This window comes from Macaca thibetana, chromosome 20 (genome assembly GCF_024542745.1).
Source record: "Macaca thibetana thibetana isolate TM-01 chromosome 20, ASM2454274v1, whole genome shotgun sequence".
Classification (NCBI taxonomy): domain Eukaryota; kingdom Metazoa; phylum Chordata; class Mammalia; order Primates; family Cercopithecidae; genus Macaca; species Macaca thibetana.
In genome coordinates this window covers 15,646,762-15,672,734 of record NC_065597.1, presented here as the reverse complement: position 1 = coordinate 15,672,734, position 25,973 = coordinate 15,646,762, and the positions used below count along the sequence as shown (strand labels likewise).

At 47.3% G+C, this 25,973-nt stretch overlaps 2 protein-coding genes and 1 pseudogene across 3 annotated transcripts in view; all 3 read left to right on the top strand.

Annotated features, from left to right (window-relative positions):
- The window catches only part of IST1 (IST1 factor associated with ESCRT-III), a 413,363-nt gene that overhangs the window by 317,615 nt on the left and 69,775 nt on the right, over positions 1-25,973 (top strand). The gene's annotated exons all lie outside the window — the stretch shown is intronic.
- Positions 458-12,596, top strand: LOC126945086 (E3 ubiquitin-protein ligase TRIM13-like; annotated as a pseudogene).
- On the top strand, positions 12,308-23,926 carry ATXN1L (ataxin 1 like). Of its 2 annotated transcripts, none has more exons than XM_050772721.1 (3): positions 12,308-12,420; positions 14,298-14,359; positions 16,199-23,926. In XM_050772721.1, exon 3 carries the CDS (start codon positions 16,316-16,318, stop codon positions 18,383-18,385), a length of 2,070 nt encoding a protein of 689 aa, XP_050628678.1. In that variant the 5' UTR covers positions 12,308-12,420; positions 14,298-14,359; positions 16,199-16,315; the 3' UTR covers positions 18,386-23,926. The 2 variants fall into 2 exon arrangements, with proteins under 2 accessions (XP_050628678.1, XP_050628679.1); XM_050772722.1 differs by having other exon boundaries at positions 12,317-12,420; positions 16,196-23,926.

Below are 25,973 nucleotides of genomic sequence, written 5' to 3'. Positions count from 1 at the left end.
CATATAGTTACATATATAGGGACTGAAAGGAGAGACACCACAATTCTTTTTTTTTTTTTTTTTTTTTTTTTTTGGCGGAGTCTCGCTCTGTGGCCCAGGCTGGAGTGCAGTGGCCGGATCTCAGCTCACTGCAAGCCCCGCCTCCCGGGTTCACGCCATTCTCCTGCCTCAGCCTCCCGAGTAGCTGGGAGTACAGGCGCCTGCCACCTCGCCCGGCTAATTTTTTTTGTATTTTAGTAGAGACGGGGTTTCACCGTGTTAGCCAGGATGGTCTCGATCTCCTGAACTCGTGATCCGCCCGTCTCGGCCTCCCAAAGTGCTGGGATTACAGGCTTGAGCCACCGCGCCCGGCCGACACCACAATTCTTATGTCTAGATCTGGAGATAAATGTGATTGCTTTGCCTGGGAGATGGTAACCCTGCTGAATACATCTGTTGGCAGGGGACAAAGTATGTGATGGAGGGGCTGAAAGATCTCATATGCCCAATTTGTTACAGTCTGTTTGATGATCCTTGAGTTTTGGCTTACTTGTACAACTTTCGGGGGAAAAAAATGCTTAGAAGGCGTATGATAGTTAATACTGAGAGTCAACTTAATTGAAGGATACAAAGTATTGATCCTGGGTGTGTCTGTGAGGGTGTTGCCAAAAGAGATTAACATTTGAGTCAGTGGGCTGGGGAAGGCAGACCCACCCTTGATCTGGTGGGCACAGTTTAATCAGCTGCCAGCGAATATAAAGCAGGCACAAAAACGTGAAAAGGAGACATGGGCCTAGCATCCCAGCCTACATCTTTCTGCCAAGCTGGATGCTTCCTGCCTTCAAACATCAGACTCCAAGTTTTTCAGTTTTGGGACTCGGACTGGCTCTCCTTGCTCCTGACTGGCTCTCCTTGCTCCTCAGCTTGCAGACAGCCTATTGTGGGACCTTGTGATCATGTAAGTTAATACTTCATAAACTCTCATATATAAAAACTATTAGTTCTTCCCCTCTAAGAGAACTCTAATACAAGGTATTTTAAAGGAGAATGTGCGGAATTCATTGTGGAGACGATCTCCAATCAGTCAAGTGCCCTGGGGTGCTGTCAGGAAACTTCAGCAACTGGAGTCAATAGCCTGCAGGTTAATCACACCCTGAAGGGTTTGAGGAAAATGTAACAAGATCAAGATCTCTTCTAAAATGCCAGTGTGCAAAGGACATCTCGAGTACCTCTCAGCATTCTCTGGCTGACTGACATACAGCTAATCTGTGGAATCCGTGCTACTGGTGGTAACCACACCAAGCATTGTCTTCTGCTCTATTGAAGAACTTTATGCTCAGAAAAGAAATGGCTATGCCTTTGCATCCCTGTTCTAGAGTTTTGAGAACTGGCGTTGGGGAGATGTTCCTTCTCACTTGAATACCATGGAGACTAGCAAGTTACTGATTAAAGTATTTAAGTAAAATATTAAAGATTGAAATAAAGGCCGGGTGCAGTGGCTCACACCTGCAATCCCAGCACTTTGGGAGGTCGAGGCAAGTGGATCACTTGAGGTCAGGAGTTCAAGACCAGCCTGGCCAACATGGCGAAACCTCATCTCTACTAAAAATACAAAAATTAGGTCAGGCTTGGTGGCTCATGCCTATAATCCCAGCACTTTGGGAGGCCGAGGCGGGTGGATCACAAGGTCAGGAGATTGAGACCATCCTGGCAAACACGGTGAAACCTCGTCTCTACTAAAAATACAAAAAACAAAATTAGCCGGGCATGGTGGCAGGAGCCTGTAGTCCCAGCTACTCGGGAGGCTGAGGCGGGAGAATGGCGTGAACCCGGGAGGCAGAGCTTGCAGTGAGCCGAGATGGCGCCACTGCACTCCAACGTGGGCAACAGAATGAGACTCCATCTCAAAAAAAAAAATTAGCCAGGCACAGTGGTATGCACCTGTACTACCAGCTACTTGGGAGACTGAGGGAGGAGGATCGCCTGAACCCAGGAGGCGAAGGCTGCAGTGAGCCGAGATTGTGCCACTGCACTCCAGCCTGGGCGACAGAACGAGACTCTGTCTTTAAAAAAAAAAAAAAAAAAAAAAGATTTAAATCAAGTGAATTGGATCCAAAAAATAAAAAATTAAACTTTTTTTTCTTTCTTTTTTTTTTTTTTTGAGATGGAATTTTGCTCTTGTTGCCCGGTCTGGAGTGCAATGGCACAGTCTTAGCTCACTGCAACCTCCACCTCCCGGGTTCAAGCAATTCTCCTGCCTCAGCCTCCCCTTACCTCAGGTGACCCACCCGCCTCCACCTCCCAAAGTGCTGGGATTACAGGCATGAGCCACTGTACGCAGCCTCAAAAAATGAAACTTAAAGTTAGGCAAACCACTGATCCAGAGATCAACAAACTCAACACCGTCTTGCAGGAGCAATGAATGGCCTTAACATTGCTGAAGCTTTCAAAGTCGTGTCAGAACCCGTCATGTGCTGCAACAGATGCAGGAATTCTGGGAGGTAATCAAGAAAACTCCTTTACCTCCCTCTAATTTGCCCACAAGTTCCCTAATGAAGAACTTTGATACCAGTCACTGGGAGGACATAAAACTAGTAGTTCTGCATACATGTTCTTTGCCTCAACACATTGGCACATTCATTAACAAGATTCCCTGGAGCTTGTTCTTGTTTTGTTTTGTTTTGTTTTTTTGAGACGAAGTATCACTCTGTTGCCCAGGCTGGAGTGCAGTGGTGCAATCTTGGCTGCAGTTCAACCTCCGCCTCCCAGGTTCAAGCGATTCTTCTGCCTCACCTTCCCGAATAGCTGATATTACAGGTGTATGACACCGTGTCTGGCCTGTTTATTTATTTTTTGAGCCTCACTCTCAAAATTTTGAGACTCTGCCTCCTAGGTTCAAGCATTTCTCCTGCCTGAGGCTCCCGAGCAGCTGCGGGGACAGGTGTGTGCCACCATGCCCAGCTAGTTTTTGTATTTTTAGTAGAGATAGGGTTTTGCCATGTTGGCCAGAACTCCTGGCCTCAGGCAATCCGCCTGTCTCGGCCTCCAAAAATGCTTGGATTACAGGTGTGAACCACCGTGCCTGGCCGTCTACAAATAATTTAAAATTAGCCTGGCATGGTGGTACATACCTGTGGTCGCAGCTACTCATCAGACTGAGGCAGGAAGATCATCTAAGCCCAGGAGATCGAGGCTGCCATGATCATGCCACCGCACTCCAGCCTGCACAATAAACCAAAACTCTGTTTCAAAAAAAAAAAAAAAGAAAAGAAAAAATTATATTAAGAAGAAAATCAATCCTGGCTAACACGGTGAAACCCTGTCTCTACTAAAAAATACAAAAAAATTAGCCGGGCGAGCTGGCGGGTGCCTGTAGTCCCAGCTACTCGGGAGGCTGAGGTAGGAGAATGGTGTAAACCCAGGAGGCGGAGCTTGTAGTGAGCTGAGATCCGGCCACTGTACTCCAGCCTGGGTGACAGAGCGAGACTCCGTCTCAAAAAAAAAAAAAAAAAAAAAAAGAAGAAGAAAATAGGCCAGACGTGGTGACTCACGCCTGTAATCCCAGAACTTTGGGAGGCCAAGGTGGGCAGATCATGAGGTCAGGAGATCGAGACCATCCTGGCTAACATGGTGAAACCCTGTCTCTACTAAAAAAATACAAAAAATTAGCCAGGTGTGGTGGCGGGCACCTGTAGTCCCAGCTACTCGGGAGGCTGAGGCAGGAGAATGCTGTTAGATGAGAAGGAGGCAGAGCTTGCAACGTGAGCCGAGATCACACCATTGCACCTCCAGCCTGGGCAGCAGAGCGAGACTCCGCCTCAAAAAAAAAAAAGTATTTCTACTTTGTGTTATCAATTGATGACTTAGTCCTGAGGAAATGGTCTTTTCACAAGCCCAGAAAACCTGTGAGCCTCCAAATTACATATACTGTCTGTGCGCCATACCCTAACAGGTGATGTTTACCATCTAATCATGAATAGACAGAGTTACTCTGTCACTGCAAAACATGCTGACATGAGACTACATTTGGATCTGAGATAAACACAAGGCCCAGTGCTTGAAAGGGAGCGTGGCTAAGTCCAAAGTAGGAAAATGTTCTTTCCACTAGACAGCTCAGGGAAAATAAATTATGGTAATACCAGATTTGTTTCAGATAAATGCTGAGCCACCGTTACACCAACACCAATATCTGCACACATTTATTGTGTACCCAGGTAACAGAACTGTGTTGCAAATAGAACTCTGGTGAGATAGCTCAAGATTATTATCTCCTTTCAAAAAAGGAATAAACTTCGGTAAGACAGGGCTAATTTGTTTTATATCAAATCACTAGGGTGCTTCATTTAAATTTCTTCATTTGTAAAAAGAGGGTAATATTTATTTGGATAATATGTGTCCCCAGATTGTCAGGATCAAATAAAAGAACATGTGGACATGCAGTTTAAAATATATATGTATATATATATTTTTGAGACAGTTTCACTCTGTCATCCAGGCTGCAGTGGTGTGATCTTGGCTCACCACAGCCCCTGCCTCCTGGGTTCAAGCGATCCTCCTGCCTCGGCCTCCAGAGTAGCTGGGATTACGGGCATGCACCACAATGCCTAATTCTTTTTTTTTTTCCTACTTTTAGTAGAGATGGGGTTTCTCCATTTTGGCCAGGCTGGTCTCGAACTCTTGACCTCAAATGATCTGCCTGCCTCAGCCTCCCAAAGTGCTGGGATTACAGGTGTGAGCCACCATGCCCGGCCTGCAGTTTAAAATTTACAAGGGTTGTTTATACCATCAATGTCATCCTCATTGTTCATGGTCATAATAATGGATACTAGTGGGTTTGCATAAATGTCATGTGTTTTGGATACTTTCCTTAGGTCTTTATTGTCTAAATAATGCACAAACATCTTTAAGACCTGGCTAAAGAAGCCCAAAAATCAATTTGAAAGTCTGAGCAACAGCTACGTTTCTACTAATAGATGATGATGAATCAACAGGGGTGTTAACTGTAGACTCAGGGAACTGCAATTAATTAACATAATGCAATATTTATTTCACCTGAACCCTTCTCACAAGCAGAGATAATCAGTTTTTTAGTTTATTGAGGGGTTAATGACTCATGTGACCCATGGGAATGAGGAAAGAGCAAAAGGCAACAGAAAACAAATTGAACTTAAGAAAAACAACACGCAGCACTACCCCTGCTCATGGGTGTACTCAGACTTGAGCTGTCACCTGATGGAAGGAATAGCATTGTGTGTGCATGTTTGAAAAAAGGTAAAGGAGCCCTTCCCGAGAAATTTGCCCAGAGGGCTCAAACTCAATAGCTGTTGCACAATTTAAAAGACTGACTAGATAGAAGTTCTCTGCCTTTGTGGAGAGAAGTCTGGTAATTTGGACTTTTTTTTTTTTTTTTTTTTTTTTTCCTGAGACAGAGTCTTGCTCTGTCGCCCAGGCTGGAGTGCAGTGGTAAGATCTTAGCTCACTGCAACCTCCGCCTCCCGGGTTCAAGAGATTCTCCTGCCTCAGCCTCCTGAGTAGCTGGGATTACTGGTGCTCATCACCACACCTGGCTAATTTTTGTATTTTTAGTAGACATGGGGATTTGCCACATTGGTCAGGCTGGTCTTGAACTCCTGACCTCGTGATCCGCCGGCCTTGGCCTCCTAAAGTGCTGGTATTACAGGCGTGAGCCACCACGCCCATCCTGAACATTGTTTTACATTTAAACCTTCAGAAACTTTTTTTAATTTAAACTTTTTATTTTGAGACAATTGTAGATTCACATGTAAGTCACACATTGTAAGAAACAATACAGAGAAATCTGGAGTACCATTTCCCCTATCTTTCCCCAAAGGTGTAGTTGAATATCACAACCAGGATCTCGATGTTGATATGATCAAGATACAGAACAGACTTTGCAAACTTTTTTTTTTTTTTTTTGAGATGGACACTCGCTCTGTCACCCAGGCTGAAGTGCACTGGTACAATCTCGGCTCACTGCAACCTCCGCCTCCCAGGTTCAAGCGATTCTCCTGCCTTAGCCTCTGGAATAGCTGGGATTACAAGTGTCTGCCACCACGCCTGGCTAATTTTTCTTTTTTTTTTTTTTTTTTTTTGAGACAGAGTTTCGTTCTTGTCATCCAGGCTGGAGTGCAATGGCGTGATGTCGGCTCACTGCAACCTCCACCTCCTGGGTTCAAGCAATTCTCCTGCCTCAGCCACCCGAGTAGCTGAGATTACAGGTGCCCACCGCCACATCGGGCTAAGTTTTGTATTTTTAGTAGAGACGGGGTTTCACCACATTGACCAGGCTGGTCTCAAACTCCTGACCTCAGGCGATCCCACCCGCCTCAACCTCCCAAAGTGCTCGAATTTCAGGCATGAGCCCCTGCGCCTGGCCAATTTTTGTATTTTTAGTAGAGACAGGGTCTCACCATATTGGCCAGGCTGGTTTCGAACTCCTGGCCTCGAGTGATCTGCCCGCCTTGGCCTTCCAAAGTGCTGGGATTACAGGCACGAGTCACCGTGCCCGTCCAGTCTTTGGAAACATTTAAAATGAGTTGATCACTATCATAATTATTACCACATTCTCACAAGTCAGAAACATTCCTTTAAATTCCAAAATTGCTAAGTGAGGTCTTAGGTGATGTATCACCTAGAGGATTGTGCAGTGATCTGAGAGGCAGCTTGCCATGCTGCCTGGAGTATTTACTCACATTTTTCCCAGGAGTTATAGGCGATTTATAACTAGTTGCAAATTAACTACAAAGTTAACTTTGCAGGTAAAGCTGAATATTTCATCACAAGACACAACAGCTCACACGTCACCTTGCTGAGCAAGCTTCCCAGAGAAAGTTATTAGCATTACGAATGGCTCCAGTTTTTCCACACCCAATTTATTCATTCAACAAGACTCCTGTAGGGAACTTCTGGCCACTCAGCAATAGCCTGAATGCACTTGCTTCTCTGTAGACCAGTTCCTCAGATATGACTCTTACAGTGCAAATAAGGGTTAGTTGTCCTTCACTTTATTCCAGTGGTCAGTCTTTCTACTGTAACCTTTAAGAGTTCTGCAGGAGCCGGGCGCGGTGGCTCAAGCCTGTAATCGCAGCCCTTTGGGAGGCCGAGATGGCCGGATCAAGAAGTCAGGAGATCGAGACCATCCTGGCTAACACGGTGAAACCCTGTCTCTACTAAAAAATACAAAAAACTAGCCGGGCGAGATGGCGGGCACCTGTAGTCCCAGCTACTCGGGAGACTGAGGCAGGAGAATGGCGTAAACCCGGGAGGCGGAGCTTGCAGTGAGCTGAGATCCGGCCACTGCACTCCAGCCTGGGCCACAAAGCGAGACTCCGTCTCAAAAAAAAAAAAAAAAAAAAGAGTTCTGTAGGAAGTTTCTGACAAAAACGAAAGTCCCTGGCAAGTGTCTGAAGAAATATACGAGATGGAGATCCCCCTCCCCAAAGGAAATAGTAGTCACTTACAGAGAAATTATAAGACCTCCTTCTAAATAAAATATTATGAACTTTCAAGGGAAATCCCTTTTGGAATCTAGCAAGGTCATACAACATTAAAAGCATGTGGAAATGAGGACACAGAATTGTTCAGAGAAGTAGCTAAAACAGAAGCTTGAGAATTGCCTATCTCTCCATTTGGATATCTAGAAAAGCTTTTGAAAAGTAATCTAAAGCCAGGCACGGTGGCTCACCCCTGTAATCTCAGCTCTTTTGGAGGCCGAGGCGGGGATCACCTGAGGTCAGGAGTTCTAGACCAGCCTGACTAACATGGCAACAACCCTGTCTCTATTAAAAATACAAAATTTAGCTGGGCGTGGTGTCAGGCACCTGTAATTCCAGCTACTCGGGAGGCTGAGGCAGGAGAGTCAACTGAACCTGGAAGGTGGAGGTTGCAGTGAGCCAAGATTGCGCCACTGCACTCCAGTCTGGGAGACAGAGTAAGACTCCATCTCAAAAAAAAAAAAAAAAAAAGTAATCTAATACTAGGCACCAATATGTTTCTAGAGTATCAGTATAATTTCAATGTATACTTGGGATTTGCTGTTCTTTTTTTTTTGGAAACAGGGTCTCACTCTGTCACTCAGGCTGGAGTGCAGTGGTGCAATCTCAGCTCACTGCAACCTGTGCCTCCTGGGTTCGAGCCATTCTCCTGCCTCAGTCTCCCAAGTAGCTGGGATTCAGGCACCTGCCACAACGCCTGGCTAATTTTTGTATTTTTAGTAGAGAGAGGGTTTCACCCTGTTGGCCAGGCTGGTCTTGAACTCCTGACCTCAAGTGATCCGCCTACCCTGGCCTCACAAAGTGCTGGGATTACAGGCGTGAGCCACCGCGCCTGGCTGGTTTGTTGTTGTCTCTACAATTAGCACCCAAAGATAAAAGTTCCTTTCCTAAAATGACACCTTGACATACTCAAGTATACAAACAGGAAGACATGACAGTATGAAAGACGCCACCTACTCCTCTTGTTATGACACGCATGGTTACCAGTGCTTCTCTCTGGTTTGATCTGCATTGTCAAAAAGAGTTGGGGTAGTTTCCTGAGTTTCCCCGCCCCGTATTACAGGACAAGAAATATCACCAGTGAGAACTAGATAACACAGAGAGCTGGTTTGCAACTCCTGACTGCTCAGGGAGAAAAATAACCCACATAACAGGGTTTTATTTTTGTTTTCCTTCCAACAGAGCAGCTCAAGCTCTCCCATCACAAAAATTCAATCTATATACAACAATGGAATTCAATAGGAATCCAGGGAAAGGGAAGAAGTGGACAAAACAGACTGAAGTTTAACTTTTCATTTTCCAAATACCTCAAATACCTAAAACACATCAAAAACAAAAAACCCTTTACTTTTATCAGTTTTTTGTTTTTGTTTTTGTTTTGAGACAGAGTCTCACTCTGTTGCCTAGGCTGGACTGCAGTGGCGCGATATTGGCTCACCGCAACCTTTGCCCCCCGGTTCAAGCGATTATCCTGCCTCAGCCTCTCAAGAAGCTGGGATTATAGGCACGGGCTACCATGCCCAGCTAATTTTTGTATTTTTAGTAGAGATGGGGTTTCACCAAGTTGGCCAGGCTAGTCTCGAACTCCTGACCTCGGGTGATTCACCTGCTTTGGCCTCCCAAAGTGCTGGGATTACAGGAGTGAGCCATCATAGCTGGCCTGGTTTACTGACTATAAATAGCTTAAATAGGGGCATTATCCAGATTCCAGAAAATAATACAGATATTTGGATAAATTAGGTAACTTTTGGTTATTTTTGTGCCATAAATCTAAAAACTTTATTAGTTTACTTATCACTAATATACCTGTCAAACTGTTGCTATGGAGCTTTCTACCATCAAGATATACAACCAAAGAAAAAAGGATTACTCAGAGTAGTAAAGAGTTCTGGAATGGGATACAGCGGAGATATGACCCACCCTTTTGGGACTGCAGTGCTAAACCCGGAAATCACCTGTGTTTCACCAATCAGAACATCCTGTTTTTTATATTTTAATGGACATGCTTTTGTATCACATACGTCATTATGTTAATGGTTGGTAGCCATAAAACTTTTTTTGCTTACATCTACCTGTATCTACTCTTTCAAATTTGTACAGAAAACCCAGCTCCGCCGGGCGCGGTGGCTCAAGCCTGTAATCCCAGCACTTTGGGAGGCCGAGACGGGCGGATCACGAGGTCAGGAGATCGAGACCATCCTGGCTAACACGGTGAAACCCCGTCTCTACTAAAAAATACAAAAAATTAGCCGGGCGAGGTGGCGGGCGTCTGTAGTCCCAGCTACTCAGGAGGCTGAGACAGGAGAATGGCGTAAACCCGGGAGGCGAAGCTTGCAGTGAGCTGAGATCTGGCCACTGCACTCCAGCCTGGGCGACAGAGCGAGACTCCGTCTCAAAAAAAAAAAAAAAAAAAAAAAAAAAAAAAAAAAGAAAACCCAGCTCCGAGTGTGTATCTTGATCTGGCAGAAACTAGCTATCCTTGAATATGCTTGGATAGTCCAAGGGTTCCTATCTTGACGATTTTAATGCCAGTTTAGTGAGCTAAGAAATGAACTAGAAACCAGAATGCCAGTTAGTGCTAAAACGGACACACTGAGTGACCACAGGACTTCCTTCTTGGCCAAACTAAGAGAAGAGACTGTCATGAACAATATTAATATTAATGAAGCAAAACACTCTGATGATTTAGATGACAGCAGTAACTTCACTATTTTTTTTCCATTTGTGGTGTGTGTGTGTGTGTGTGTGTGTGTGTGTGTGTGTGTGGTGCTTGATAATTTTTTATGGCCTTATGTGCTCATCCAGGTGAGAAAACATAATTGAGGTCTAAGGCTTCCCTAGAAAGAATCTTAGAGATCATGCATTGTATCTGTATCTTAACTTACTTTTTTTATTTCTAAGATAATATTCTCCTAAATATTCAAACAATAATATAAGTTCTTTGCCTTTTGACCACCACCCAATTCCACTTTCCTTCCCAAAAATATCCAATGTTAATTAGTTATGTATTCTACTCCTTTTCTGTACAGATACACACAAATACATACAACCCAGGCTGGGTGTGGTAGGCTCATGCCTGAAATTTCAGCACTTTGGGAGGCCGAGGAGGGAAGATCACTTGAGCACAGGAGTCTAAGACCAGCCTGGGCAACATAGCAAGACCTTGTCTCTACAAGAAATTTCACAAAATTAGCTGGGTATAGTGGTGCATGCCTATCATGGCACCTACCCCAGAGGCTGAGGTGGGAGGACTACTTGAGTCCTGGAATTTGAGGAGGCAGTGAGCTAAGATGGCACCACTGCACTCTAACCTGGGCAACAGGGTTAAAAAATATATATATATGTACACACACACTAAACTGCAATGATATATCTTTTTTGTTTTTTTTTTTTTGAGATGGAGTCTCACTCTATTGCCCAGGCTGGAGTGCAGTGGTGCCATCTCGGCTCACTGCAAGCTCCGCCTCCCGAGTTCACGCCATTCTCCTGCCTCAGCCTCCCGAGTAGCTGGGACTCCCGCTCGCCACCATGCCCGGCTAATTTTCTGTATTTTTAGTAGAGACGGGGTTTCACCGTGTTAGCCAGGCTGGTCTCAATCTCCCGACCTCGAGATCCGCCCGCCTCGGCCTCCCAAAGTGCTGGGATTACAGGCGTGAGCCACCGCGCCCGGCTCGATTTTATTTATTGAACAGAGTTTGCAGAAACTGAAAGTCTTCATTTCGGTGGCCAAAACCGCAATTACTTTTGCACCAACCTATACTTTAAAAACAAAAAGAAACACAGTTGTTATTCAAACATAAATTCAACTGGCGCTCACTTTTGTTTTCACTTAAGTTAAGCAGATGTTCATGTTACTATGAAGTTGACTAGTTAATTTGTAATGAATGGTGACCTAATATTTCACTGAGTAGTCAAGCCCTCTTTCCACTAAACCAGGCTGCTTCTCACTGTACTAAACTCCGGCCTCTCTCTAAACTTTCAGGTGTTCCACTCCTTGTCACCTTCCCCTAGATTCTGAGTGGGGTGCACTCTCTTACCTCCCTCGGGGGCCACTTTTCAACACTTAGAGAGCTCCTATTGCCCTGGCACGGTGGCTCACGCTTGTAATCCCAGCACTTTGGCAGGCCGAGGCGGGCGGATCACCTGAGGTCGGGAGTTCAAGACCAGCCTGACCAACATGGAGAAACCCATAAAAAATTAGCCGGGCGTGGTGGCGCATGCCTGTAATCCCAGCTGCTCAGGAGGCTGAGGTAGGAGAATTGCTTGAACCTGGGAGGCGGAGGTTGGGTGAGCCCAGATTGTGCCATTGCACTCCAGCCTGGGCAACAAGAGCGAAACTCTGTCTCAAAAAAAAAAAAAAAAAAAAAAAAAAAAAAAAAAAAAAAAAAAAAAAAAGACTTCCTATCTCCACCTGGGTCCCCAAGAGGCATCTCCTTTTCTCCTGAGCCTAGGTCACCTCGGGGTTCCCCGAAGTTCCTCAGAAAAGGCTGCACAAGTCAGGACAAGAAGTCCAGGAAATGGGGGGTCGCCGATGACCACGCCCCAGGGCTGTTTGGGAACCCCCAAAATTTACTGAGGTGGAACGATTGCGGGGTCATTATGGGGTCAGGCTGAGGGGGCCGGGCCCAGACCTATTCACGTGACCCGGTCCCAGGGAGAAGAGTTTGTTCACCCAACAGAGGGAACGCCGAACGCGACGGGAGTGTGGCACCCTCCCTTCCCGGGGAGTCCTGGGCGTTGCTCTCCCACTCCGGCGCGACGCAATCTCTCCGCGCCGGGGGCGGGACGCGCTTGACGCCATCTCTGGGCGCCCGGCTGGGGGGGCGCTGGGTGTGGGGCGGCTCCGGGGCCGGGGATGGCGGCGGCCGCGGTTGCGGCGGCTCCGGGACGAGCTGGTGGATCCCGGGAAGCGCTGTGAAATGGGCTGGTGAGTGTTCCTGGAAGTGGTGGCCGCCGGGGCCAGGCAGGCCTGGGCTCCGTGCTTCGGAGGAAGTGGCCCTCAGGAGCACGTTGCTCCGCCGGGCCGGGGCCCATGAACCGCGGACAGACGGAGGGGAGAGGCCGCACCTAGACCCCCTTGCGCTTCTCTCTAGCCTGGCCTGAAAGACGGCCTCAGGCCCCGGTGCCCCGGAGGCTGTGTCCCTGAGAGCCAAGGTGTCCGAGTCTGCGGGGCGGGAAGGGCCCCCAAACAAGGAAGCGTCGCCTGCAGGGCCTCGCCCCTGCCCCCTTGGTGAAGGGTGGACCCCCTACTCTCTAAACGCAGAACTCTCGATTTCGAGTCCTACCCTTGTTGGCACAAGGATTGCGGGACCACTGGGAGCCATAACCCTAGTCTCTGACAGGCTTCTCCTTCTCCCTTTCTGTCGGGCGCACCTCTAGCCCGCAGAGAATTTGAGTCTGCACCTGGGTTCAGCCCCTTGATTCCGACCCAAGCGTGATGAGGAGCTTGGTTCCGGGCTCTGCTAGCAGCGTTGGCAACTCTCCTAACAGCCTGTTAGCTCGGTTGGGGTCACAAGCTGCGTTTTCCCTTTGAGATCTTCATTGAGGTTCTGGAGAGGCTGAGGTTTCGGATTCTTAAGTGTGTTTTGCGTTGTGGGAACCTGACGCACAGGCTTGGCTCTTTGTTGTCCTTTCTGCAGACCTTTTGCCTCTTTCGGTCCTTTTACTATCCTATGTTTGCTAAACTCTGGGTGACCTGGAGGCAGGTTTTCTTTAAAGTTTTCGTTACAGAAAGCAAGGATCATTTTGGGATTGAAGATGTGACCCCAGTTTCTGTTGGGAATGAAGAAGAAAGCAAACTGCTTTTCAGTTACTCAAACTGCTGGTGGAGAAAAGAGGCATCATTTATGCCACTGTGTAATATGTGTGTGTGGAATTAGGAATTTGTCTTCCCACTGTGTTTTCCTATCCTTCCACCTTTTGTGTACACCTGCACCTTGCCAATCTTGAGATGTTGCATTTGGTTTGGGTTGAGGCTTGGCGTGTTCTATAGGACTTGGACAGGATAGTCAGTTTCTCGGAGCACTCACTCATCTGTACTACATTCCCTGTTTTCAGAGGTTAAGGCTCCATTCTTTCACGCTTTGCGTTTCTGGCAAGTGTAGATTCACATATTGATGGTTTAGCGGTAGTTTTGTTTCACCAATGTTAGCCACCTGAGGACCAAGGCAATATTTTCAGTTTATTTCATACCTGATTCAGCACTTGGTATAAAGTTGTCCCTCAGAAAATTTTACATACACACACACACACGCTCATTTTTTTTTAACCCTGAAAATCTCTTAATAAGTCTTCCCCTTGCGTGACTCCCCCTTGACCTCTTTTTCTGCCCCAGAAACATAAATAATTGTTCTTTTTCCTCTAGTGCTGCTTTTTCCATTTAAATAACACCACATTTATGTTTTCACAGGCCCAGAATAAAGGGGAAATCCATGGAGTTGATTTTTCCTGCTTACCACTGTTCATATGGGAACAGTGTTAAAGCTTCCATTTTTATTTGCATTTATCTGAAATTTGGATTGGAAGCAAATTTAACCTTTGGGGAACAGGCACAGGTAGATGTTAGGGAAATGATGTTAAGGAAAACCAACGAAATGTGATACATGAAAGTTTTTTTTCAGGGATGTCTTCTTACAAGTTGGAACACTAGAGATGTTTTTCTTTCTGTTCAACTGCCTGGGCACTCTGGGTAGATGTACCATTTACCTGTGGGGAAGAAGATGAGGCAAGGACGTGTATACTGTAATGCTTTGGAATTACAGAGGTCAGGCAGCTGCTTACTCCATTCCTCTTTCTATCTTCTAGGCTCCCGAGCCAGCCGGGAGAACACTTACTACAGCTGCTCAGAAGCACCACTGGAAACTCAGGTAATAGCGGCACTTTGAATTCCTTGTTTCAGGAAAATATCTGGGATGTCACAGTGGAAAAACAGAACAGAATATAATATAGAAAGCTCTTTTCAGATCCAAAGAACTGGAACCTGGTTGGAAGAAATAGGCAGCAAAGTTCATGTGTACTGAAGTGTTCAGACCAAAAAGTTGCTTTATAACAATGGACAGAAGCATTTGTAAAAGGTGACAATAAGAGAAAGGGGAAAGAGAACTTTCTTATGAATCATACAGATATAGGGAAAAAAACAGGCATGTTTAGAGGAATGGAACCAGAATTTTATGGAGTGGTGCCTGGAGCAGACCTACAGTGGAGAAAGAGCTATTGGTAAAAGAAAGCGCAAAGAAAAAAGAAAGGGAATGAATAGAGAAGGCAAATTGAAGGTGATCACTGAGAAGAAAAGAAGCCTTTTGAGACTAGGGAACTGGAAGTGTACGTAAGGTCAGAAGAATTTTGTTGTTCTTTGGTGAAGAGGAGAAACAAGTTGACAGCAAACTAGTTTAATCACTCTCACTATATAGAGGCTGAGTTAAAATGTATTATTTCATGGGGCAAAGATGTTAATTTTCATAACCTGGTTAGGGAGCAGAGTTTAAAAACAAAGACACAAGCAGACCTGAAGATTTTGACACCTAGGTCCTTGAGGTACGGATGATATGAGGCAAAGGAGGAAGAGAGTTTTTAGCCAGGCTTGGGATAGTAGTAGGTGAGATCATAACCCAAATTAGGCTACAGAAGGGAAGCAAGGATGAGGTCATGTGTTCAGGAAAGAAGGTGGCACATTCATGTTTGGTAGCAAAAGGAGAAACTTAAGAAAAAGAGCCAGCAGGAGGCTGGGCGCTGTGGCTCACACCCATAATCCCAACACTTTGGGGGGCTGAGGCGGGCATATCACCCAAGGGCAAGAGTTCAAGACTAGCCTGGCCAACATGTGAAACACCATCTCTATTAAAAATATAAAGTTAGCTGGGCATGGTGGTGCATGCCTGTAGTCCCAGCTACTCGGGAGGCCGAGGCAGAATTCCTTGAACCTGGGAGGCGGAGGTTGCAGTGAACTGAGATTGCACCATTGCACTCTGGCCTGGGCAACAAAAGCAAAACTCCATGTGTAAAAAAAAAAAAAAAAAGGCCGGGCGCGGTGGCTCACGCCTGTAATCCCAGCACTTTGGGAGGCCGAGGCGGGCGGATCACAAGGTCAGGAGATCGAGACCATCCTGGCTAACTCGGTGAAGCCCCGTCTCTACTAAAAATACAAAAAACTAACCGAGCGTGGTGGCTGGCGCCTGTAGTCCCAGCTACTCGGGAGGCTGAGGCAGGAGAATGGCGGGAACCCGGGAGGCGGAGCTTGCAGTGAGCGGAGGAGATCGCGCCACTTGCACTCCAGCCTGGGCGAGAGCGAGACTCCGTCTCAAAAAACAAACAAACAAACAAAAAAAAAACCACACCAAAAGAGCAAGCAGGAAAGACCATGTGTTCAAAGCCCCCTTTGGGAAGAAGGCAGAAAAAAGACAAGGTGCTCATGGCTCATGAGACATGACTAACTGTGAAGCTGTTGGTCTCTCTGGGCTTGTGGAGCCCACAGGTTATTTGTGCATTGGTGAATGCTTGTCCCTATAGCTCTTTGTGCCTTGTGTTTCTCTCATGTCCCAGGCTGGATGAGTTGGGGGTAGTCTCCTTGTCTGCCCCTTTCTCTTTCCTCCTTATTTTCTAACAGTCTCCTTTGTTACATCTTCCTCCATGGCACAGTTCTTTCTGTTTCCTTTGTCTTGACTCATCCCTAGGTTACTTTTGTTTGCCTCTGATTTGTTCCCTAGCAGATGTGGGCGCCCCAGCCAGAAGCAGAGAGGGGTACAGGGAAGCTACAGAGAAGCCCCTTCTGATGCCCCAGGGAGCAAGCCGACTCCTTCCAGGCTCCAGGAACACCACAAAGCAATATGAAACCTGTTCATGAGAGGAGTCAGGAATGCCTTCCACCAAAGAAACGAGACCTCCCCGTGACCAGCGAGGATATGGGGAGAACTACCAGCTGCTCCGCTAACCACACACCCTCCAGTGATGCTTCTGAATGGTCCCGAGGGGTTGTGGTGGCTGGGCAGAGCCAGGCAGGAACCAGAGTCAGCCTGGGGGGTGATGGAGCTGAGGCCATCACCGGTCTGACAGTGGACCAGTATGGCATGCTGTATAAGGTGGCTGTGCCACCTGCCACCTTCTCACCAACTGGCCTCCCGTCTGTGGTGAATATGAGCCCCTTGCCCCCGACGTTTAATGTAGCGTCTTCACTAATTCAACATCCAGGCATCCACTATCCCCCAATCCACTATGCTCAGCTTCCATCCACCTCACTGCAGTTCATTGGGTCTCCTTATAGCCTTCCCTATGCTGTGCCACCTAATTTCCTACCGAGTCCCCTCCTGTCTCCTTCTGCCAACCTTGCCACCTCTCACCTTCCACACTTTGTGCCATATGCCTCACTTCTGGCAGAAGGAGCCACTCCTCCCCCACAGGCTCCCTCCCCAGCCCACTCATTTAACAAAGCTCCCTCTGCCACCTCCCCACCTGGGCAATTGCCACATCATTCAAGTACTCAGCCGCTGGACCTTGCTCCAGGTCGGATGCCCATTTATTATCAGATGTCCAGGCTACCTGCTGGGTATACTTTGCATGAAACCCCTCCAGCAGGTGCCAGCCCAGTTCTTACCCCTCAGGAGAGCCAGTCTGCTCTGGAAGCAGCTGCTGCAAATGGAGGACAGAGACCGCGAGAACGAAATTTAGTAAGACGGGAAAGTGAAGCCCTTGACTCCCCCAACAGCAAGGGTGAAGGCCAGGGACTGGTGCCAGTGGTAGAATGTGTGGTGGATGGACAGTTGTTTTCAGGTTCTCAGACTCCACAGGTGGAGGTAGCGGCACCAGCACACCGGGGGACCCCGGACACCGACCTTGAGGTCCAGCGAGTGGTTGGCGCTTTAGCTTCTCAGGACTATCGTGTGGTGGCAGCTCAGAGGAAAGAGGAACCCAGCCCCCTCAACCTATCCCATCATCCCCCTGACCATCAGGGTGAGGGGCGAGGGTCAGCCAGGAACCCTGCAGAGCTGGCAGAGAAAAATCAAGCCCGTGGGTTCTACCCTCAGTCCCATCAGGAACCAGTAAAACATAGACCTTTACCCAAAGCAATGGTTGTAGCCAATGGCAACCTGGTGCCCACTGGAACTGACTCAGGCCTGCTGCCTGTGGGCTCGGAGATCCTGGTAGCATCAAGTCTGGACGTGCAGGCCAGAGCCACCTTCCCAGACAAAGAGCCAACGCCGCCCCCCATTACCTCCTCCCACTTGCCTTCCCATTTCATGAAAGGCGCCATCATCCAGCTGGCTACGGGAGAGCTGAAGCGGGTGGAGGACCTCCAGACCCAGGATTTTGTGCGCAGTGCCGAAGTGAGTGGGGGGCTGAAGATTGACTCTAGCACGGTCGTGGACATTCAGGAGAGCCAATGGCCTGGATTTGTCATGCTACATTTTGTGGTTGGTGAGCAGCAGAGCAAAGTGAGCATCGAGGTGCCCCCTGAGCACCCCTTCTTTGTATATGGCCAGGGTTGGTCCTCTTGCAGCCCTGGGCGGACGACACAACTCTTCTCTCTGCCCTGCCATCGGCTACAGGTGGGAGATGTCTGCATCTCTATCAGTTTACAGAGCTTGAACAGTAACTCAGTTTCTCAGGCCAGCTGTGCTCCCCCAGGCCAGCTGGGTCCCCCCCGAGCAAGGCCTGAGAGGACGGTCTTGGGACCCAGAGAGCTATGTGACAGTGAGGGGAAGAGCCAGCCGGCAGGAGAGGGCTCCCATGTGGTAGAGCCTTCCCAGCCTGAGCCTGGTGCTCAGGCCTGCTGGCCAACCCCGAGCTTCCAAAGATACGGCATGCAAGGGGAGGAGGCACGGGCTGCGCTGCTCCGTCCCTCTTTCATTCCACAGGAGGTAAAGCTGTCCATTGAAGGGCGTTCCAATGCGGGAAAATGAACCTCTTTCCCAGACCAGGACTGGGGCTTTACCCCAGAGCCTTGCCTCGCCGCCGTGAGCAGGCAGAGGATTTGCACACGCCGAGCAGGGAATGGCTTTCTTGGCAGTGAGATTTGGGGGAAAGGGGAGGCATGAAGTCAGCCTCCCAAGGCAGGATCTGTTGCTCATTACCCCATGGCGTCCTTTCAGGACAACCCCAGAGGGTGTTGTGATGGGGAGCAGCAGGCCTGGGGCAAGGAAGGAAGGGGGTGCACACAGGAGAAGAAACATTCCAAAATCAGGGCCTCCCTGTTCTTTCCTCCCCATCCCTAGCTCCTGCAAGAGAAAGTCCAGGCTTTGGGAGCAGATGGCAGAGGGAGGGAGTAAAGAGAGCCAAAAATGATGATCCACAGCTTATAGTAGCAGTTAAACTGTCAGAAGTTTTTTTTCTTTTTTGTGGTGGAAGGGCAGGAGGCCCCAAGGTTGGAAATAAGAGGGTTCCCACCCAGAACCCTTCTTGTGAGAGATGCGCACTTTAAAGGGTGATTTTGTTCCAGATGTCTGTGGCTGAGTGTGTAGGGGAGGAGCACTCTGATCTACAGGACTCTGCTTGATCCTCTGCTTCATAGCTCTTCCCCATCTCTCCTCACCATTCCGCCTACAAGGCTTCTAGCAGCACGGGGGCCCAGAGGGAGAGCCCCTTCAGGGTTCAGAGTGAAGTACTACCTTGCCAGGGATTCAGTCAGCGGACTTTGGGAGAGAGACTTGATAGCCAGGCTGACTGGGTTCTAGGCAGGGCCTCTGGAAAGGTAGCTCACCTAACAAAGCTCCTCCAATTCAGCATGCCAGACTCACTTTGAAATCTCACAGAATCTTGCTGGTAATGGTGACTTTAGAAAGAATTAGTAGACCCTTTTTTCCCAGGCACTGATCCCCCACCTTTGTCTGTGTTGTGCCTAAGTGCCTGCGCCGCCCCCACCCTCCTGCTGCCCTGACCTCTGCATGGTGTTGTGACCTGGGCCTCATTTGTAGCTGTGCTGCCTTTCCTTGTCTGCAAAGTTGGTTTTGTCCACTCTGACCAAGACCTCTAGTTTTTGGTGGGTAGGGGTCTCTCTGGTTTCCCCTTCAGCTATAATCTCTATTTTTAAAATCTCAAAATCATGTCCCCTCCACTTCCACTGCCAGACAGCTTGGTGGAGAAAGAAGAAGGGAACTATGCCCTGGGCCAGGGCAAATGCATGGCTGGGCAGTGCCCATCATAGCATTTTCACACGTCCCATATGCCCCTCACATCTTGTTCCACTGCTTCTCCCGGCATTCTGGTGTCTCCAATCCATCCCCTCCCACCACCAGCTCTAAGATTCTAGGATAGGCTTGATAACATTTCAATACCTGAATAGATGTCATTTTGTGGTGGTATATTCCTCTGCAAAAAGTATTTTCAATGTTAGTTGCATTTGCACCCCCCCCAGCCCCCGCCATTGTCTTAATCCCACATTTTCTTCACAACTTTTAGCATCAGCTCAGACCGTGGGGTTCCATTGGGTATTGGGAATTAGGCTCCCCCACTAGCTTTCAGGTGGGTGAGTTTTTTTGTTTGTTTTTTGGGGGTCTTTAGACTCTTGAAGGCAACTCAGGGTATTATCCACCCAGCTCTCTGGTTAGACTTCTCCCAGGCTGTGATCCTGGCATGTCCTTTATAAGGTGTACTTGGATTGGCCGAGACCTGGCCTGGCATCAGGAGTCCAAACCTCTGAGGTCTGATGTCTGCTCTGTCAAGGACTTTCGGCAAGTCTCGTGACCTCTGGCTCTTTCACTTCCTCCCCACCTGCCAAATGGGGATAAATAATCTTACCTACCTCCTGGGGGGAGGGAAGTTCTGAGAATGGAGTCATTCTTAGTGTTCAGGTGCTAAAGGTTGTTCTCCTGGGGGAACAGAGTGACTGAAACTGGCTTGTTTGCTACAAGCCCTACACTCTTTCATTCCTTGAAAGCAGTTGCCTGGTCAGTCAGCTTTTGGGGGTCCATCAAAGGAAGCTGCTGACCTGACCACGAGTGCTTCAGTATCTGGTTTGTATCAGAACCAGACACCAACTTCGTACTGCATTTGGGATCATATCTTTCCCCTTCTCTGTCCCCCATTCTCTGAATGCTGCTTTCTCTGGCTTGTTTCCTACAGTGGGGGCCTGTGGGGTTGAGTCTTGAGGAATCTCCTCAAATGAGAGCCTTGGGAGAAGGCCTCATCTCTGGCTGTTTCATGAGCAACTCATTCCTAGAGTTCATTGTTTGCACGGGTTTCTCACAAGCATCCTTCCTCATAGGAAGGCTCATCAACTGAATTTAGTGACATGTACACAGAAGATGCTCAAGCAGTGTCTGCAAGGACACAAGCTGAGCTTTCTGCTTATGGGGCAAACCTATATCTAACCAGATACAGACCAATTAGTTTAAATCAAATCACGCTCCACTTGGGCTACTTGTGACTTTGCAACCTGGTAACTTCCACGGAATTCTGGAAAGAGAAATTCTTGAGGACCCTGGCAGGTTGGGCCCTGACCTTTCTGTTGCTGCTCCTGTTCTGTCTCTTGCTGGTGAAGCAATACCAGCAGCTCCTGTAATATCACAGTATCGTTCCATGCATATATAACATATTAATACTTGATTTTGCTGAGCTGCAAAGGTATCTTTCATAAACTATGGTCCCCAGGAAAAGCAGCTCTGTGCTCTAAATCTCGGTCAGAGCTGTGGCCTTCCCCTTGCCTTTAACCTCTAGTTTAGTCTTTTCCTCCAGGCATGAAAAATTTGACTAACCTGTGGTGTGTCCATTCTTCCTTATAGGAATTTCCTGAGTTTGCAGGAGACATGAGAGCAGTTTTTAGAGAGTGAGTATTTTAGTGGAAAGTTGTCAACTTTTTAGGAATGAGCAGTTGACGAGGGCCAGAGCCTGTCTCTTGTCAGCAGTAGGACGTTTCCAGCTCTTAGGAATAGAAAGGAGGACTGCTGACTGTCTGGCACTGTATAAAAATGTGTATACCAGTTTGGGAATAGGGGAACCCAGTCATGGATGGATAATAAGCCAAGTCTTGAATCATTCCTATCAAGATTAGTACACATGAGGAAGAGGTGGCATGGGGGGAAGGGGATCTAGGAGTTCAGAGCTGAGTGCTTGTACCTGAGGGGAGGGGCCTCAGCCCATCTGGGCTGATCCTTCTATATTCTTGGTCCCAGTTGGTCATACCACCAAGGGCTTTGCTCTGCGCTGCTTTGCCACTGCTGCTGTCCGCTCACTGTCCTGCCTGCTGCCCTCTACAGCTCCCTATCCTCCATGTCTTTGGCCATGTAGATTAAGTCTAGGCGTCCGGTTCATTCTTACATGTGTTAGGCCACATTATTTTATAGCAAAGTCATGTTGAATAGGGATGGTATGAAATGCTGCTGGTGGACTGGTGAATCCAAAGGGATATGGCTTCAGTGCTGTTGGGAGCCTTTTGGCTCCAAATGTCTGACTATCTTGAGGGAGAAACAAGCAGGTTTCTACTAGTGGTGTCTTCTGTTGTATTAACTTCTTTCCTTTGTGGTATCTTGTATCCTGTTTTAAAAACTAAATGAAGGGAACCACATTAGGGGCCCATGCCAGCATCCCAGTGAAGTTCGTCCAGCTCCAGTTAGGTGGATTCTGGAGTTTGAAGAGGGTTTAAAGTTTGGCTGAAATAGCACCTCAAGTGGGGTTTAGTTTTATTTTTACTGGTGGGCATCATGAGCGATTTAGGGGGAAGCACAGGATGATGGTGTGGTTTAAACCTGCAGCAAGCAGGCATATTGAAGAGTTGAGTGATCACACTGGAGATGAAGGGTTGGACATGGATTGACTGGGAAAAGGCCTGGGTCCGTTGGAGTAAAGACAACTTTACTTTACTGGTTGATTGAATTGGCCATGGGAAGTTAGGTCACAGTCTTATAAACAAAGTAAATAGGACAGAGACTAAGTTTTAGGGAGACATCTTGGCCTCCTAGGCTAAGTTTACTAAACCACACTGAAGCTACAGTACCTTCCAGATGGGCAAAAGTGTACACTACAGTTGAGGAGCTGAACCTTATTAGGTTGGATGTTGATCAGGAACCTGTTTGCCCTTTGCTGGGAAGCCTTCACCCTCCATCTTCCCTGGGGTAGGGAAGGTCTCCCACATTATGCAATAATAAAATAAGCATCTGGGTCTTTGCAGCTGTCAGTTGCTCTTTCAACTCTAGGATCCATCTTTGGACCAGAAGCCTGGTCTGGGCCTATGATGACACTGGCCCCAGAGATGCTAGAGTCGACTGCACTCTCTCCTTAGCTGCAGACTATGCACAGTGCCTGGGGCGGAAGGAGGAGAGGTGTTGGAGTTTGCCCTGCTGCCTCCCCAGCAGGAACAATAGTCATAAATGCACTTTTCACACTAAAGGTTTCTTTATTAGTTCTCCAGTTAAACCTAGATCCCCCCTGGTAGATTGCGAACTCAAAGTCTTTGTGATCCCAAAGCCATTCCACTGCAAATGCCCAGCAGTGAAGATGGCCTCAAATTGGGTTCCTGCCTGCAGTGTGTGTGGCAGCAGCCCATGTGCCTTTACCTATTGTCAAACTTGCAAGCATTTATTTGTCTTTATGACTGTCATGGGGACTGAGGTTCTTCAGAGAGAGAGAGAGTGAGCTGATGACACAGTGGTTTTACACCCACCCCCTGGACAGGGAGTTTGCACGTAGTTGTGAGCTGTGAGTGGTTAGTGCATTGCTGGTATTGCTGAAGGCAGGGTTGATCCCTCACTTGATTGATACTTGCATTCAAGAGAATCTAGATTGTGTTGGGGGAGGGACTGACTGTACTCATGGCTAACTTAAAGTATTAAAATAAGGCTGTCCCCTACAACCTTCTTAGTCACACAGGATCCCTGTAGCCAAAACAGTATATGATCCAGCTGCAGAGAGCAGACTGCTCTCAGCTTGCACAGCACCTTAGGCGAGGGAAGAATATATGGATAGGGAATGGGGTGGAGAAAGGAGGATGGGAATGTTGTCATCCAGGTGGCTTTAGGGTCCTAAGGAGTGGAGAAGGATGGCACTGGGGAGGTCTGGATGGATCTGTGTAGGAGTTCCCTGTAGATAAATTACTGATCCCCCATCTACTATCCCCAGTATGTAATGGCTGAATTAATATGTAATCAACTGCATTGTATCTAAAGCCTTAGAACTAGTCAGGTGCTCCCTCCACCCAATACCATTTCTTACCCTCTAATCCTACCTGATCTTTAACAAAGCATTAATAATTCTAAGGATAATCTCTATTTTGTTGTGCTTTTTTGTAACTGTTTTAAATAAATCAATTTGTACTGTATATTTGTACTTTTGTGAGATCCTTTTTGCTGTTTTACCATTTTAAGTCTCTGTACTTGGCTACACACAGATTGTATTTTTATTGTTAATGCTCTTCTTATGGATACCTGCATTTAACTTGTGGACTATGTAAACACAATATCTATCAATATCTATATATCTATATATCTATCTATATAAACTACTAGCTTTTCCTTTTGGTGTTTGCGCCTTCTTCCTATCCCAGCCTTAGATGGTGGCCATGGGGGTGGGGGATAGAAACCTTTGTGGGAGCAGTTGTAATGGAGCACAAATGGTGCCTATATTGTGCGGTGAGCTCAAGGCAGATGGCATGATCTTGTCCTCAAGCATGGTTTCTCCCCTCTGTTGGTGTGGATTTCAGAGACCCAGAAGTCTACCTGAAGACTTAGATTCTAGTGGAATCACAAGGATCTGTAGGCACCTTCACTGCTCACCTTCTCCCCAATTCTTTACTCAGGAATACTGCCAGAAATTGTTGGAATAAGTCAGCCCCAATCATAGCTACTGCCTAAAATTTAGAAAACTTGCCACTAGTAAGTGGCATTTATGGAACACTTATTATGTGCTACAAAATATCCTAAGTGCTTTCTCTATACGGACAAGCATTTGTTGCTACTATTTCCATTTTGTGGATGGGGAAGCCAAGACATAGAGGTTAAGTACTACTTCCCCAAAGTTACACAGCTAGTAAGTGGCAGGGTACTTCCGAACCCAGAGATGCAACTCCTGAGTTGGTATGAATTCAGAGTTTCTTGTGAAGATTGAGATCATCTATGTAAAGCGCTCAGAATCATCTTTGGCACATAGTGAGGACTCAAGTCATTTTAAAGCATCCCAAGTAGGACTCCAGTATGGAGCTCTGAGAGAAAGGCATTTGGGTCAATTAAGTAGTTTTTTGTTTGTTTGTTTGTTTTTTGAGATAGAGTCTCACTGTGTTGACAGGCTGGAGTGCAGTGGCACAATCTCAGCTCACTGCACCCTCCACCTTGCGGGTTCAAGTGATTCTCATCTCGTCCTCAGCCTCCCGAGTAGCTGGGATTGATTACAAGCACGTCAACTAAGTATTTTCTTTTAAATGTATTTTTCAAAACAAATATTTTAGCCTGCCTGGTGAAAGTAACCCTAGTTTGTTAGCTGGGCATGGTGGCACACACCTGTAGTTCCAGCTACTGGGGAGGCTGAGGCAGGAGGATCACTTGAGTCCAGGAGTTAGAGGTTACGGTGAGGTACGATCTTGCCACTGTACTTCAGCCTAGGTGACGTAGTGATATCCTTTCTCAAAAAAACAAACCCCAGGCAGGGCGCAGTGGCTCACGCCTATAATCCTAGCACTTTGGGAGGCCAAGGCAGGTGGATCACCTGTGGTCAGAAGTTCAAGACCAGCCTGGCCAACATGGTGAAACCCTGTCTCTACTAAAAATACAGAAAGTAGCCGGGTGTGGTGGCACGTGCCTGTAATCCCAGCTACTCGGGAGGCTGAGGCAGGAGAATCACTTGAACTCGGGAGGCGGGGGTTGCAGTGAGCTAAGATCACGTCATTACACTCCAGCCTGGGCAACAGAGCGAGACTCCATCGCACAAAAACAAACAGAAAAACCCAAAAAACAAAAATCCTAGTTTGGTGGGGGTCAGTTGACACTTAAACAGCCTTGGACCTATGGAGGTCAGAGAGGAATCCAAGTTTCCCTGTTAAGATATTGGAAGAAGTCCACATTCCTGGCATAGTTATTTTTCTGGCTACAATTTAACTAGGGCACTTCCTTCTGGACCTCAAGATCTATAATTATCTAAACTGAACACAACCTTTGGTGCAGGCTAGGAAGGTTCTGTGCCTGTTCCGTACCATCACAGAAACTTTTTAGAAATGACCTCAGCTCTTGTCTCCTCCATGGTCTGGCAGCCGTACAACCTGCCAGAGTAATCATTTTGCCCTAGCCTTAACCACTATTGACCTGAGCTCTTACCACCTTACTTCTGGATTTTCTTCAGTGAGCTTATTTTCCTGCCTTGCCTCTGGTGAATAAATAAAACATAAATAAAATGCAAACATGAGTTTCTTGGTGCTGTGGACCTTAATATTGCAGCTATTTCTATGAGCCTATTCCTAGATGCAGCTGACTACTGTCTAGAATTGTAAATGTTCAACAAACAGTATTGCTGGGAAAAGTTGCACACCTAGTTGAAGGTATTGCATAGTCTTTAGAAAACACCAGTTATGAG